The sequence below is a fragment of the Parambassis ranga genome, chromosome 12 (assembly GCF_900634625.1).
Source record: "Parambassis ranga chromosome 12, fParRan2.1, whole genome shotgun sequence".
In the NCBI taxonomy this organism is placed as follows: Eukaryota; Metazoa; Chordata; class Actinopteri; family Ambassidae; genus Parambassis; species Parambassis ranga.
In genome coordinates this window covers 11,509,257-11,524,756 of record NC_041032.1, presented here as the reverse complement: position 1 = coordinate 11,524,756, position 15,500 = coordinate 11,509,257, and the positions used below count along the sequence as shown (strand labels likewise).

The window sequence follows — 15,500 nt, the reverse complement described above, 5'->3', positions numbered from 1 at the left end:
ACAATTTCTCCAACCCTCACCATAACAGATCATTAACACTGTATGGCACATACAAAATGCGACTTATGATTGGAGGAATTTCTCCATCTCTCATACATTAGTTACTTTTCTCTGGGAGAATGTATCTCCATGCATTCTCCTCTTTGTCTTCCTCACTTGCACGCGGTGACGATCCTCCCCCCTCTTGGCTGTAAACACACCCATTGATTTCAGAGGGAGAGAGGGAGAGAGAGAGAGAGAGAGAGAAGTGGGAGCGCAGGAGGAGGACCCGTCACACAGGAGCGGAGCAGCGGTAGAAGCAGCAGCACCAGGTGGAGGAACGCCTCATCCTTCACATCTAATAGTCTTCACACACACATAGCACTCTTCAACCCTTCGCGGATTTGTGCGGTGGTAGAAGAGGAAAACGGCCTCAGCCTGACCGACAGCTTTTCGGGAATAACCGAGGAGTTCCACTCCCCTGAGCGCACGGCTTTCATCGTGGCTCTTTCAGAAGTGGCATGTTCGAGGGATACTGCGGGCGCAATTGAACTCCTGCTTTCACCCAAAGAGGTAAAACCTTGCCCTGTTGAATATAACTCTTCATCAATAGATGGCTGTTAATGTTGCTCTATGTCCCCTAAACTGAAGCGCAACAGACAGCAGGCTAACGGACATTCACTGATTATGTGAATATTATTTTATCATTTCCCAGCGCGCTGATTGTAAACACTGATCTGTCCTCTTGCATGCATGCTCTGGATGTTTGACATGCTTTTGAGGCGACATCAGGTGTGGGAGGCACTCCTGGGTGTTATAATGTGATATGTTTCAGTGGCTCTGGCTTAAACACATTTGGAAGTGAGGAGACAGCTGGTGTGCGATTTAAATGCGTTAGAAATTAAGATTGATGCAGATCAATAGCTGTAATTCTTTGCTTTGCTTCATAGTAGATGTATGTTCTGCCTGGTAAAGTACTTTTGAAGTGTCTCTCTTCCATCCCTCTTCCTGCAGTCCATGGTTGACTGTGAACACCTGGCAATGATTTTAAACCAGGCCTCAGAGAGAAAGAGAGAGAGAGTCCAGAGGCTGCATGCCTTTTTACTGTCAGAATGTGGCATGTAGTGTGTGTAGTGTGCTCTCTGGTCATGTGCCTGTGGATCTGGTTTCTGTGAGGGGATGTGGATGACAACTCTTACAGGAATCCAGCCAAACAAACACACACACAATGCTGGTATCATTCATCTCAGTCCACTAGTGGGACTCTGCTGGTCACCAGAACTATTTAAAACCTTGAGGAAGTGTGGTGTGACTGAGGGAAGGTGCAGCATCTGCACTGTGAAAACATGAATTCCTGTTAAATTTAGTAACCTATTTTATATATGTTTTTCAGTGCCATTCAGAATTACTATCTGATGATACCTTAGCCGTGAATACACAAGATAGGAGACAAAAGCACAACACTATCATGTAATGAGAGCAGGTAAACAGTATGAAAAATGTGTAAGCTGAGATCCCCTCAACTGATAAAACTGTTTTTTCCTGCATTCATGTCATGTACATAATACTATGAAAGTCACTTGTTGTGTCCAAACTGCTCTGATCTATTAAGTTCTTCTGATTTAAGTTGAAATAAGACTTTTTTTAGTAAAGAAAGTTTTTCCAGAACTTCCCTGTAATTTCCAGGCTTCTTTGAAGTGAAAAAAGTTTAGAAACTTGAGGAAACGTAAGCGCTTGCCAGGCTGTCGTCAGAAATTTCACAGCAACTCTTCACGGTCAGGATGTTTAAGCGCACGCTGTACCTGTTTACTGTGAATGACACAATAAAAGTACGTGTAAGCACTGACAATGAACACATGGGCTCTTGATCAGGGAGCATTCACAGTGTACTCTGAAATGATTTTAATTTTATTCATTTGTTCTAACACAAAGTTTTCAGGACCTGCAGCCCTTGTTTGTGATCTAGGTTTTTCCCCTCTCCCACCTCCTCTATTGGACTAAGTCAGTTTATGAGCTACTGTGACTCAGAACTGCACTGCTGAAGGTCATATTTATTAACATGCTAATTATTAGCATATGCAGAACTGTTCCAATTTAGTGCCTGACTTATTAGGGCCACTTATTCAAATCAAGCTACTTACAACTTCCAATTAGAGGACCTGGGCTGCAGTGTGTGTGTTTGTGTGTGTGTGTGTGTGTGTGAGGGGAAGCATGTGCAGGTGAGAGACTAGGGGAGGACATTCTCATTATAGCTGAGCCAGAGGCCAGGAGATGATGGGTTACCAGTTTTTTTTCCACCACAGAAATGCAATAAATCCAGCGGAACCAAGGTTGCAGTGCGATATTATAGCCAGATAATATACATATTGTTATCATATTGAGTATTAATGGTGTCGCATTGGCAAAGCTGTAGTTCTTTTAAGCTAAGAGCATCGGTATGCATAGAGTGTTTACAGTACAGGTGTCATTATTAAATACAGTAAACATAAACATTGAAGTTGTTGAGACATTTTATGAAATGGTGCAACAAGAGAAAAAAATGCATTATGCAAAAGCAATTCATGGCCATTCTTCCTGTTGAAGCTACAGGTATGAGTAACACTGCTCACCAGAAATCCCCATCTGACTGGCATCTGTACATGCAGGGTTCAGGCTTGTTTGCCTATTCATGGAACTGCATTCTGGAGATTTGAGAGCAGATGATGCAAGTTAAGGAAAAAAAAGAAAAAAAGAAAGTGTCCTCTCCTCTCTGCACCAGAGGGATCAGTCATGACACCCAAGAACTCTTCTTGAAGTGAAAAGCTGTTTTGTGAATATCAAATGTGCACCTTGTCATGTTTGTAAAACATTCACCAACTGACAAAGGCTGACCTCTGTCACTCACAATGCATCACATTAGTGAGCAGTTTTTAAAGACACAAAAACAATCATAGTACTAAAGGCACTCGCAGGGTGCAAGCTGACCACACTTGCAGCTGTTTACTGTCAATAAGGAGGCTATAAACACCACCAGCCTGTTTTTAGGTGTAAGATTAAGCGACCTACTATCAATTACATCAATTTATATGCAGAGATTTATAGACTGTGGAGTAGAATTACAGATTAAAATGTCTGTTCAAGGAATCCGTCAGCTGTGGATTAACTGGGTCACACAGGACTGTGTAAACAGAGCGCAGGGGGCACTTGACATGTCTAGAAATTGGGTGACATAAAAGTGAGCCCAGAGCGAGGACAGTGAAGACGGGAGTGGAGTGGAGCAAATTCTATGCATTGCTTAGAGACTTAAAAAGAGTCCCGCTGTCTCATTTCTTAAGGAGTTCTCTGCAAAGACACTTACTTGTAAATCATGGTATCTGTGAAAGAGGAGGATTAGCTCTGCTCGGAGGCGAGAGTGGAAAAGCCTGGTAGTCTCTGTGAGAAGACAACTGTTATCTACTTGACCTTCATAGCTCCTAGATGTGTGTCGTTTTGTAATTTGTAATCATTTGATCTTTTTTCTAAGTGTCTTTCTCTCGGGGGAGGATTATAATTTTCGCTCTAATAATGCACATTGTTCATCTTATTATGGTTATCAGACTTATTCATCAATTTCACAGTGCGTGCGTGTGCGGCAGTCGTCGCTGAGGATCACTTGTTATATAAATAAGACAGGAAACTAAATCTGCTTTTCAATGTTTCTTAATAAAAGACGAAAAAAATAAAATAAAATGATTAAAACTGTGTATCATAAAGGTTTTTCTCTCCTTTTCCCTTTCAGGATTCAATGAAAATGTCCGTGTGTGTCCATGAGAACCGGAAATCGCGAGCCAGCACCGGCTCCATGAACATCTACCTTTTTCACAAGTCCTCCTATGCGGACAGTGTCCTCATGCACCTCAACTCTCTGCGGCAGCAGCGCCTTTTCACAGATGTCCTGCTGCATGCGGGCAGCCGCTCCTTCCCCTGCCACCGTGCCGTGCTGGCTGCCTGCAGCCGCTACTTCGAGGCTATGTTCAGTGGCGGGCTGATGGAAAGCCATGCCAGCGAGGTTGACTTCCGTGACTCCATCCACCCTGAGGTGTTGGAGCTCCTGCTGGATTATGCGTACTCGTCACGTGTTGTCATCAATGAAGAGAATGCAGAGTCACTACTAGAAGCCGGTGACATGTTGGAGTTTCAGGACATTAGGGATGCCTGTGCTGAATTCCTGGAGAGAAACCTTCACCCCTCCAACTGTCTTGGCATGCTGTTGCTGTCTGATGCACATCAGTGTACCAAGCTGTCAGAGCTCTCCTGGGGCATGTGCCTCAGCAACTTTCCCGCTATTTGCAAGACAGAGGACTTCCTTCAACTGCCCAAAGATATGGTGGTGCAGCTTTTGTCACATGAGGAGTTAGAGACGGAAGATGAGAGACTAGTTTATGAAGCTGCTCTAAATTGGATCAACTACGACCTGGAAAGGAGGCACTGCTATCTTCCAGAGCTCCTGAAAACAGTCCGCCTGGCCCTGCTCCCTGCAATATTTTTAATGGAGAACGTTTCAACAGAAGAACTGATCAATGCCCAGGCCAAAAGCAAGGAGCTGGTGGATGAAGCAATCCGCTGTAAGCTGAAGATCCTTCAGAACGATGGTGTTGTAAACAGCCCCTGTGCTCGACCGAGGAAGACCAGCCATGCCCTCTTCCTCCTGGGGGGGCAGACGTTCATGTGTGACAAGCTGTACCTAGTGGACCAGAAGGCCAAAGAGATCATTCCAAAGGCTGACATCCCTAGCCCCAGGAAGGAGTTCAGCGCCTGCGCCATTGGCTGTAAAGTGTACATCACTGGTGGCAGAGGCTCAGAGAACGGAGTTTCCAAAGACGTGTGGGTCTACGACACTGTCCATGAAGAATGGTCAAAGGCAGCACCGATGCTCATTGCCAGGTTTGGACACGGCTCAGCAGAGCTGAAACACTGCCTCTATGTTGTAGGAGGTCATACTGCAGCAACTGGCTGCCTCCCAGCCTCTCCATCAGTGTCACTCAAACAGGTGGAGCAGTTTGATCCAGTGGCAAACAAGTGGACCATGGTGGCTCCTCTGAGAGAGGGTGTGAGCAACGCAGCTGTAGTGAGCGTCAAGCTCAAGCTCTTTGCCTTTGGAGGTACCAGCGTCACCCACGACAAGCTGCCAAAGGTGCAGTGCTACGATCCACAAGAGAACCGATGGACTGTGCCCGCGTCCTGCCCGCAGCCGTGGCGCTACACAGCCGCTGCCGTTCTTGGAAACCAAATCTTTGTCATGGGTGGGGACACAGAATTCTCTGCATGCTCAGCTTACAAGTTCAGCAGCGAGAGCTATCAGTGGACTAAAGTGGGAGACGTGACAGCCAAGCGGATGAGCTGCCAGGCCGTGGCATCTGGAAACAAACTGTATGTGGTGGGCGGGTACTTCGGAACGCAGCGGTGTAAAACTCTGGACTGCTATGACCCCACGCTGGATGCATGGAACAGCATCACTACTGTGCCATACTCACTCATTCCTACTGCTTTCGTCAGCACCTGGAAGCATCTTCCTGCCTGAGACCATAACACCTGGACCTGCACCCAGTCTGTGAGGTAAGCTCAGCCTCTTATGCCTTTAAAATGCTTCACTGAGCGAAAATGTTGAAAGGGACTTGTTTGTATTCCCGGGGGAGCTGCATGAATTTTGATAGCTTGCCTCAAGGCACTAGATCTTTAGAAGGTGTGGAGCCAATTCTTAATCTGTCTAGCCTCACCACCAGGTTTTGACAAGGTAAATATATTACATTGGGTTTTCAGATTGAGTATTGGCAGGATAGGTGGAGCCTTAAGAGCAGAGGAAGGGAGAAAGATCCAGGCTAGGGAGGGTGGACAACTGGGGGGAATTGATAGGGGCTTGTGTGTGTTAAGTCCAGTGAGTTATGTGGCAGTGGGGATGGGCTGAAGGACAGAGAGGGTAATTGTAAGAGAATAGGATACTTTTATTGCTCCTGTGGGGGAAATCTCTCTAAGAGGAAAAAGGGGGTCTGCCAATTAGACAAGGCCCACACCAGCAGGCTTCAACACCCTGGCGAGGCTAATCCACTCTCAGTCGCCTTCCTTTGATGAGGTTATGGTTTCTGCGCTGGGTGAGAGGGAGGCAGCCTTTGACTCACACAGTGTCGGAAGCCATTCATCATCAGTTACAAGCATAGGTGACTGAGACACGAAAGTGGCAGCAGTGGACGTAAGGAGGGCGTGCATCAGCCCACCAGCTCTTCTCAGTCCAGCCACACACACACACACACACTGTCCACAATAGTCTGGCTCTGAAAACGTACTGCCGAACTCGACAGTCTCTTCTGCTTCCGTCTATGTCTTCTTACTCTTATTCTAACCCTGCACTCCTGCTCTGATGATAAGCAGGCCAGACGTATGTGGAGCATGGGTAGTCAGCTGGCAAACCTGATCTTTTTGCACACTGCAGGGTCACGATCACATCAAATCACACAATTCCTACACCGATGCCCCCACACATAGCCACACAGGCAGTCCTTTTTATTTTGCTGTATTTTTTTTTTTTAATGCCTGGCAGACCCTCAGCTCCTGAGAATGCAAAGGACCGGAGCAGAGTGACTCCCCAGCTGCCTGGCTCTCCCATTTAACACAGCCAAGAAACAGCTCAGAGCAGATTCACAGTGATGTTCTTCTTCCTGGCGGAATAAAATATATTTTTTAAGACTTAATATTCCCTTTCTTTTCAGTGACTCATCTCTGAAAGGAAGAGACAGCACTGAAGGTTTGAACTATCTCTAAGCCAGTGCAACACAGCACTCAGTGAAGTGAATAATCCTGCCACTAATTTAATACAGAAATAGTTTTTTTGTGGGCCTGCCTGTCATGGCAACTGACAGTCTACTCAGAGAACATGGTGAAAAGACGAAATGTGGAGGGATGGGAGAGAAGGCTTGACTGTTCAGGAATGAAAGGAAAAGGAAGTATGTTAGACCTCACAGAAGGAGATTGTAGCTGTGAGAGAAGAAAGAGTTTTTTTCCCAGGGGAACAATTCCAACTTGTCTGGGATTCCTCTTTTTTTTTCTTTAAATTTTTTTTTCTTATTTCTGGGAAACGCTTTTAGTGGGGGTAAATGGCCACTCAATTTTCTCAATGTTTTTAGGATGGTTGAAGATGATCTGATAACCAACCATATACAGTCATTCACTGCTGATGTCAGGATTAGGATCAAATGATTTCGAGACCAGGAAATGGTCGCTTTAAGTGAAAGAACATCATTAAAATTGCCTCATGTTGTCCAGATAATTACAGAGTGGTTCCAAATGCCTTTTTTTGGACTAGTCTAATCAGGTGCATCTGACATACTGGGAAAGTATGCAAAATTTGCCATTGAATATGCTGCTGCAGCCAGCAGCAAATAAGTGTAGGTTTACTTCCAGGAAGTTACTACTCAACACAACCCACTAAAAATGAATAAATAGCATGCCAGGTGCATTTTTCAAGGGTATTCCAAGCTAAATGGTTATATCCTTCATCAACCCTACACAAAAAATTAGACTTAGTTGATTAAATGTCTCATTAACAGTTAGAAGCTGATAAATAAATCAGTTATTTGTACCCAAAACTGAAATTGTACCCTTTTACACAGAAGACAAAAGCCGGATGTTAGTGGCTGTAACTGGATGATAAAGGCCCACCTCCACACAGATATAGCTGAGGATATTATTTTCTCATTAGCCACTCAGAGGGCTGCCCTGCCTCCTGCCTGTCTCTGCTGTATAGATATGAAGTAAAAGCTTTAAAAATAGAAATGTCAAAGTGAAGAGTAAAACACACTTGGATGTGAGAAGCGTAGTAGGCTGAGGGGGAGATAAGAAGCTGGACGAAGGCCAGATAATAACAAGGAAAACAGAGTAGGCGGATTTGCCAAGTGTATTAGTCTAGCAGCAAGATAAAGACTGGACACATTGGAAAGACCTGCTATGTAATACGTTGTATACAAGCTCTGAAATTGCTGTTTAGACTGAGTGTGTGTGTGTCGGGGGGGTCGATTAATTTCTGTGATGATTATTGAGGTGCTGGTGTTGTACTAGATCACAGCCAGTTATTAAAATGCAATCCCATATGTCAACACAAATATACAGCAGGTCTCTATAGGGTTAAATCAACAGAATTACAGAGCTATTGCATTGGCTTAGCTCAACACTATGCAGAGGTGCTAATTAAGCCTCATTCACATGCATCTTTAAAGAGAAACACACTCAGACTTTGTACTTCTTCAAACAATCAGTCACCTTTAATCTGTTTAGCATTGTTTGCTTTCACGTATCTTATTAGCTATTTTTTTCAACAAGTTATTCTTTCTCTCTTTTTCAGATTTCCCTGTTTTGCATCATCTACTGGTCTCCCAACTGTGAAGAAGCACACATCCTCTTCCTCAAAAAGAGACGACGAGCAGTGATGTACAGACGCCCGCATTCATTTTGATGTTGCAAAGATTCCGAACCAGAGACACGTAACAGCTGGACACTTTATCGAAATGATGTCACCTCTCATTTCTGAGGAAGGAAGCTGAGACCTACAGTTCAGCCAACAAACCAAACAAACCGCTGCTTTCTTATAAGAGGCACAAACCCTGACACATTGTGTGGCTTATCAGACTTGTGCTTTCATGCTGCCGTAGGAGTACTGCAAACATATCATACAACCTGCGTATTTCCCCCATTTAGTCGTGACGGGCGTATGAGGATCAGTGTTGATATTTTTCACTATGATTAAAAAAAAAAACTGTATAGCATGATTCTGTTTAGACTGAGGGAGGGAGAATGCAATGATTAGTGTGCGCACAATGAAGGAGCAGATCTCCCCCTTCTATCCTCAAATAAGCTCTTTTGTTTATATCTTCTTTTACTTATTTCAAACAGCTTTTTACACAGAAACCTTTGAGTGTTCCTCGTATGAAGGCTTTGGCATTTTGCTGTCACTGCGAGTCATGAGGTGTTGAGGACTGACACCAGCTGAGGAGGACAGAGGGGCAAGGCCAGAGGTAGTGTGGGGGTGCCTTGAGGTGCCTCGAGGTCAAGCCCTTACATGCTTGCTGTTTTGTGGCTACGCATTAACGCCCGCCAAGCAGCAACACACTGTACACAGGGGCGGTATTCAGCGCTTCAGAAGGGAACACTGTCACATTGAGCTGTATACTAAAAAGCTGTAAAAGACTGGCTGTGCTTCTGCTCTTCTGATTAAAAGCAGCGGCTCGCTTGCTGAGTCATAGCTAAACCCTTTTTAGAGCATGTCCACTCGTCGTGATTCAGTAAAACTGGCATGAACTCTTCTCTGTGGTTGCAGAAATCTTGTCACCTTAACAAAAAAAAAACTGACAATGAATCAGTTTCTTCTTAAAACTCGCTGCAATGTAGTCTTAATTTATATGGCAAGGATTACGCTGTTCTGTTAATATGTTTAATCCTATTTATTTCCTCTCTGCCTGCATTCTTATGTGAATGTATGTTTGGGTTATGTCATGCATGGCCAGGTGTTGTCGTTTTATTTGATCTCAGTTGGGGCTGCGTTTTGCACAGTTCAGGCTTTTCCCAGGAGGAACACAAGCGGTGCACCTCTCACAGGGTCTTCAGTTCATTCAGAGTACGAATGGAAGAGGAAGAATTACTCATTACTAAAATCATATGGTTTTAAAAAAAATATTCACTTTAACTCTGCTCTAACATGGGTCCAAACCTGCCTTAAAGACCGGCCCAATGTGTGCCCAAACTGTACCAATAAAAGAAGACCAGATCCATAAACCAGATAAGGCTGCTAGAGCGGTGCAGTATGTGACCCATTAACTACCAAAGCAACCCTGACATGGTTAAGAATGCGACAGACTTTGCAGCTGTCCTTGGGACAGCTGCAAAGTCTGTCACATGTGCTAACTTGGCTCCTCAACGTGTCAACCCACAGTCTTCTTTAAAGTGTATCCAGTAAGCTGTGCATTGTTAAGGGCAGACACCGCAGTGCTTTTCACCATAGTGTCATTGATGCACATAAGAAGAAAACATCGCAAAGACCAAAAAGCAGTGAATGTCTTAAACACTTGCATCTGAAATATTTGGTGTTTTTGTCTGTGTGTCTGTCTCTGTGATCAATTTTACAATTGAATATAATGGCAAAAATGTTTTCGGTGGAATATGTATATAATTTTTCATACATCAAATTAACTCCTCTCTGGGGAGCAAACGGTAAACAGTCCCCTTCAGCTCTTCAAGCCACCCAAAAGTTCCTTTGATTGGCAGTTCCAAGACTTTCCAAGACCACAAAACCATTGTGGATCCATAATGTTGACCCCATCCAATCCACTACACACAGAGCCCGTGGCCCCACCAATCAGATCCAAGCATTTCTTTCCCATAGAACACAAGTTTCCCCGGCAACAGTGAGTAATGAATGCCCCTTCAATTTGCACCTAATTGCTGAGTGGCATTTCCCATTTCAGCTCCTGCCCTCCTCTTATCCTCTGTTTTATCTGGGAATCCAGCTGGCTCAGATTTGAGCACAGCGTCTTGCTTCACATAGATGATGTAAATTAGACAGAAAAAAAATAATAACACTGTCTTTGTGCATCAGTTTTTGTTTTTTTTGTCCGTAAGAGTTTTATTTCTATTTTTTATGGCATTATTTTGTACATGTGATTTTTTTCACAATGTGAAATTCATGGCTAATAAACATAAGAGTTTTTTCCTCTTGACTGTAAAGCTTTGCCTCTTTCTCTTCATTATGGACACAAACATGTCTGTGTGCATGTGTTAATGTGCAAATTAAGAAAAAGGGAAAAAGCAGCCTCAGCTCAACATACGGTGCTTTCTCATTACTGCATGTCTCGCATATTTAGGCAGCTTTGGAGTGAATACAGCAGCCAAAGTGTCCCGAGGTATTTAAAGCAGTATATCATGCGTACAGCTTTTGTTCTGTGGAGGAGGGACTGAAATCATCTTATCTGTGCCTCTGGCTTCTAAGCTTCCTGCACAAGAACGGCCAGATACTTTCCCTTTCTCTGTCAAGTCACCTTGGCAACGGCAACCTTTATCTGCAAACTGTGGGGGCTGGAGGACAACATGAAATCTTAAAACACCCCCCCCCCCCACCTCCTCTTTCCCGGTGTAACACACTGCAAACCAGCTCACTAGTGGTGCAGCCTTCCTGCCTTTGACGTTCCCTGGTTTGTAACAAGTCTAACATCCCATTAGTGAGCGACTGCAGAGCTTGCTGCATTCCTCCAGTTCTAAGGAGTACAGCTCTGTTTACATTGTTCACCCAGACACAACTCCTGACCGGTGACATGTGCTTGAGAAACACCAGTTCTACTGGATCCTGACCCTCATGCAAGCAAAATACACCCATATACTGCAGGGGGAGGGGAGGGGAGGGAAGGGAGAGAGCCTGGGAAATAAACATCTTCTGACTGTCACAATATGTGCCAAGATGTTGAAATAAGCAGTTGAAATCTTATCTACATCATTACAGTCACAGGAATATTTTACTCCAGCACCCTGAGAAACTGAAAAAAAAAATAAAGGCTGACATTCAAGGTGAAATGTGTGTAGGGGGGCTCTGTGTGTGGGAGGCCCCTCTGTGCCTCTGTGTAATTCAACAGTCCCCCCATTAATCAAGACAGGAAGTTGGGACTTCCTGTCCGTCAGGAAGTAGGTCTTATCCCCCACTGCCTCGCAGAACATTCTGCGGACGGCTCGACCCTTCAACACTGTGAATCCTTTGGGTGCTGTTAGCTTATGCAGAGCTTGGCCGCTGAACAGACTTGTATTTTGTGTGGGCAGTCTGTGCGTGTGTGTGTGTGGCCGAGTGTGATAAAAACAATGTACCTACATGTCACTGTCGCCTGGCAACACAGGAATTGGCCAAATCGTGCAAGTGAATGCACACACACACACACACAAACTTTTGTAATTTAATTAATAACTGGATTTTAGTTACACGTGTCCTTAGGCATCAACGCCAGGGTATGACTATTTAATGACTTATCGAGTTGAAAGGCAGAAATATCTGCAGGAATTAGGCATTAATATACTTGTATGATGAAGCAGAGAGCATGCTTGAACAAGGATTAGATAACATTTAATCTTACAAACAATCTTACAATGTGCCTCTTTCCTTTTGTACCTCCTTTATTCCCTACATAGAGCTGATACAATATAGTTCAATGTAGTCAGAACACCTATACCGATATAATGGTTAGCAATTATAAAAGTTGACACAACAGACAGTTGTGTTACCAAACTGTGTAGTACAATGTCACTATTTCAGCCATCTTGGATTTTTGGAGGTAAACAAGTTTAAAAGCCACACTCATCTGAGGCAGGTGCCTGAGAACTACTACTGCTTTTTAACATGGGAGTTTAGGGGGACAGGCTCCTCAAGTGACCATTGGTGTTGGTTCTTTCAGCTAGGGGAGGCTCCTGCTTGTATTTTCCTTAGAAAACATCTGCAGAGGCAAACCACTTCAACCAATTCAGAATATTCACCTATGTGAGAACTCCACAGATAGCAGCAGAATGACCGGAAAAAAAACACATGGTCAGAACTGTGAAACAAAGCCAATCAGGACGACATGGATTTCGCTGAAGATGAAGTTGGTGAAAGATACTTTATAAATCTTATTTTGTGGCAAAATCACCTCATTGTAAGCAGCTTCTCTATATCTTTCTTATTACATCTTCATGATCTTCATTTCAATAGGTGCCTGGTGTGGTTATATGCTGCCAGGGGATGTTATCAGGATGATGAGCCTTGCCTGTCAGGACCTCAACATTAATCAAGTAGAGGTAAATTGTTGCATTTGTAGACTATTTTCATTTGTGGATTTGATGCACTAATGAGTGTCAGGCCACATATGTGGGAGTCATAATAAACAAGCAGGTGTGTTTATGGTGATGAAGGTCACCCAGGCGACAGTATAATGGATGTGTTTTTAATAGTCGCTAGAGTATTTGTTATTTCTGGTTTTGTATTGATTGCGCAGACATTTTACTAAATAGTTCACAGGTCACGCAGAGCGAAAAACTGACCCTGAGCTCCTACAAAAAAATATTCATACTATCCAGACACTGTGATCATGTCAGGGATGTTTTCAAAATGAGAGAGCCATCCACCGGGGTTGTGCTCACTCTGACCTCTGAGTTACATCAGCATTCAGGCAGGGAGCTGAAGACCAATCTGCCTCAGGCAAGGGGACTGTGTCATAGGCCAGCATGTTGCTGTCAGATGTCCTGAAATGGACTCCCTTATGGAAAAGTTTTATACTGTTCTTTTAAAACTTAGACTTTAAATGATTGAATGTGCAATGACCACGTTGGAAAAATGTTCCTACATTTACAAACTATGTTTTGCACTTTAGAAACAGTTCAATGTACTTTCCAAAGCTCTTTGGCAGACTCCTTATCTGGACCACAGGGCAGACTCAGGAGATAACATACTGAAAGAAAACAGCATCTGATGGGCTTCTAAAAAAAAAGGGCCAAGAAAGGCTCAGATCACATGAGATTTTCAAAACCTTTCCTTTTAGCTTATCAGAGCTTCCTTTAACCTGCAGAGCAACACAGAGCGATGACTGCAAAGGTGCTTCCTGGTTCTGGAAGGTGACCTCCTTTCTGTTGTATCTCTCACCGTGTTTTCAGTTCATTTGGTCTATGACTAACACATCTTCGTCAGTCCTCTGGTTACCCTCCACGGCGTGCCCCCTTCCCCTTGCGTTATCATGAGAAGGCTGAATGAGAATAGATGAGAGGTAATTAAGTCTGAGGAGGTCTGCTCAGATGCACAATGGCTTTGCTCTTCTCTCTCCTTTCATTTTTTTCCTCCTCCCTCCTACGCCTTTGTCTCTCACTTGTGTCATTACTGTAGCTTCTCTTCTCTGGATAATCCAGTTGACCTCCATCCGTCTAATGTGTGGATATGCCTGGAAGGATACCCTGCTGATTGGGGCCACAAGCTAATTTACTGCTTGGACATCACCTGAAGTGATGTTCAATCAGATGAGAACATTTAAAAAATCGTTGTAATTAACAGAACACAGGGGAGCAACAGATACGTGACTGACCTTGCCTATTTGCCTTTTGGATGCTTTGGGAAGAATTCTGCAGACTTTTACAGGCAGCAAACCTAAACTTAACCCTGCTAATGATGTTATGTGAAGGTCAAAGATCGATTGGTTGAATTGGTTGGCTCAAACCAGAAAGGTTAGGACTACAGAAAATGAAATACAGACTCCATTTCTGGGTCTCCAACCAAGTAGCAGCAGACCTGAACACCATCTTAGTGCCATGCTAAGCTAAGCTAACTGGCTGTCATACAAGGAAAACCACACATCATTTCAAAAGATGGCACCTATATAGTCAAAACCCCTTCACATGTGATATAATATTCATAAAAGTCTTGTAGCTTTTCCAAATATTATGAAACTGAATAGATTCAATTGTGTTTTTGGACCAATGAGCACCCCGACATAAAATTATAGGAAGCAGAGCCGTTCATGGGAGCCTAACCAGAACAGGAAGGAGTAAACAGGACAGAACTGGTGGCACAAATCCATCTGAATCTTATCTGAGTCAGAGCTGAAACACCTTATCTCCCGACAGAAGCACCAGGGATCCTTCCTAATCCTCTTCTGTTGGATCCGAGACACGTCATGCTGCTTCAAAGCTGAAGATTGTACATGAGACAAAACTGACATAGAAGGCAGGGGAAGAAAACAGGGGCCTAGTGTGGACTGGTTTTAGTAAAGAGAGAGTCTTGAGTAAGAATGGAGACTGATGTGTTTTGTTAAACAGGTGTCCGAATACCTGCATATTGCAACAGCCCTGAATACCTCATTATTTTCTGACAGCTGCAGATTTCTAAGTTGCTGTGTATCAAAACAGTGCTTCACCCTTTGGATACACCAGAGCTTTATCAGGCTTTTTCATGTCGATAAGATGTGTTTGGGCGTCATTAGTACATACTTATTAACCGCTTAGGGATGCTTTTAAGGCCACTTAGCTTACCTCAGCTATCTCAGGCTTATCTCTGCTGAAAACCACAGAAAGATGAAACGCTGCGCAGCTTCATAAGATGTAATAACAGTTTAGGGTGAGTCACTGCAGGCAGTGTGCTCATAACATTGTTTATGTTCTCTTTGAAACTGGGGCTGGTGGGTCTTTTAATCAGCAATGGCTCAAAGGCATTTGCCCTGCAATTTTTGCTGTTATACGGATTTTCACTCGGGTGTGGTTTGAGGTTGGGTGAGGAAGGAGGTGTGGGAGGGAGGGCTCAGCGTTTTAGGTGGGTTGACGGGGTAAACTCACTTCACTTGAAAGTAGCATAGCTTGGGTGAAGTCTGTCTAAAGAGTAAACATTATTCTCTCTTGACTTGAATGGGAAGCCAAAACAATCAATTAACTTCTGCCTTCTAATTAAAGAGGGGAACTTGCAGGTGGCTGGTGTAAGCGTGCGCTGTTATCTTCTTCCACTCTTCTTCAGCTGCCCTTTTCAACCAGAC

At 43.9% G+C, this 15,500-nt stretch overlaps 2 protein-coding genes across 2 annotated transcripts in view; one reads left to right on the top strand and one right to left on the bottom strand.

The window, feature by feature from the left end:
- Positions 1-15,500, bottom strand: part of hexb (hexosaminidase B (beta polypeptide)) — a 42,685-nt gene that overhangs the window by 6,276 nt on the left and 20,909 nt on the right. The gene's annotated exons all lie outside the window — the stretch shown is intronic.
- Positions 237-10,692, top strand: enc1 (ectodermal-neural cortex 1). Its single transcript, XM_028418711.1, has 3 exons — positions 237-552; positions 3,737-5,553; positions 8,330-10,692. Exon 2 carries the CDS (start codon positions 3,743-3,745, stop codon positions 5,516-5,518), a length of 1,776 nt encoding a protein of 591 aa, XP_028274512.1. The 5' UTR covers positions 237-552; positions 3,737-3,742; the 3' UTR covers positions 5,519-5,553; positions 8,330-10,692.

Bases quoted from the DNA above. Each gene is read 5' to 3' on its own strand.
- enc1 (XM_028418711.1), top strand. From the start codon at position 3,743: ATGAAAATGTCCGTGTGTGTCCATGAGAACCGGAAATCGCGAGCCAGC.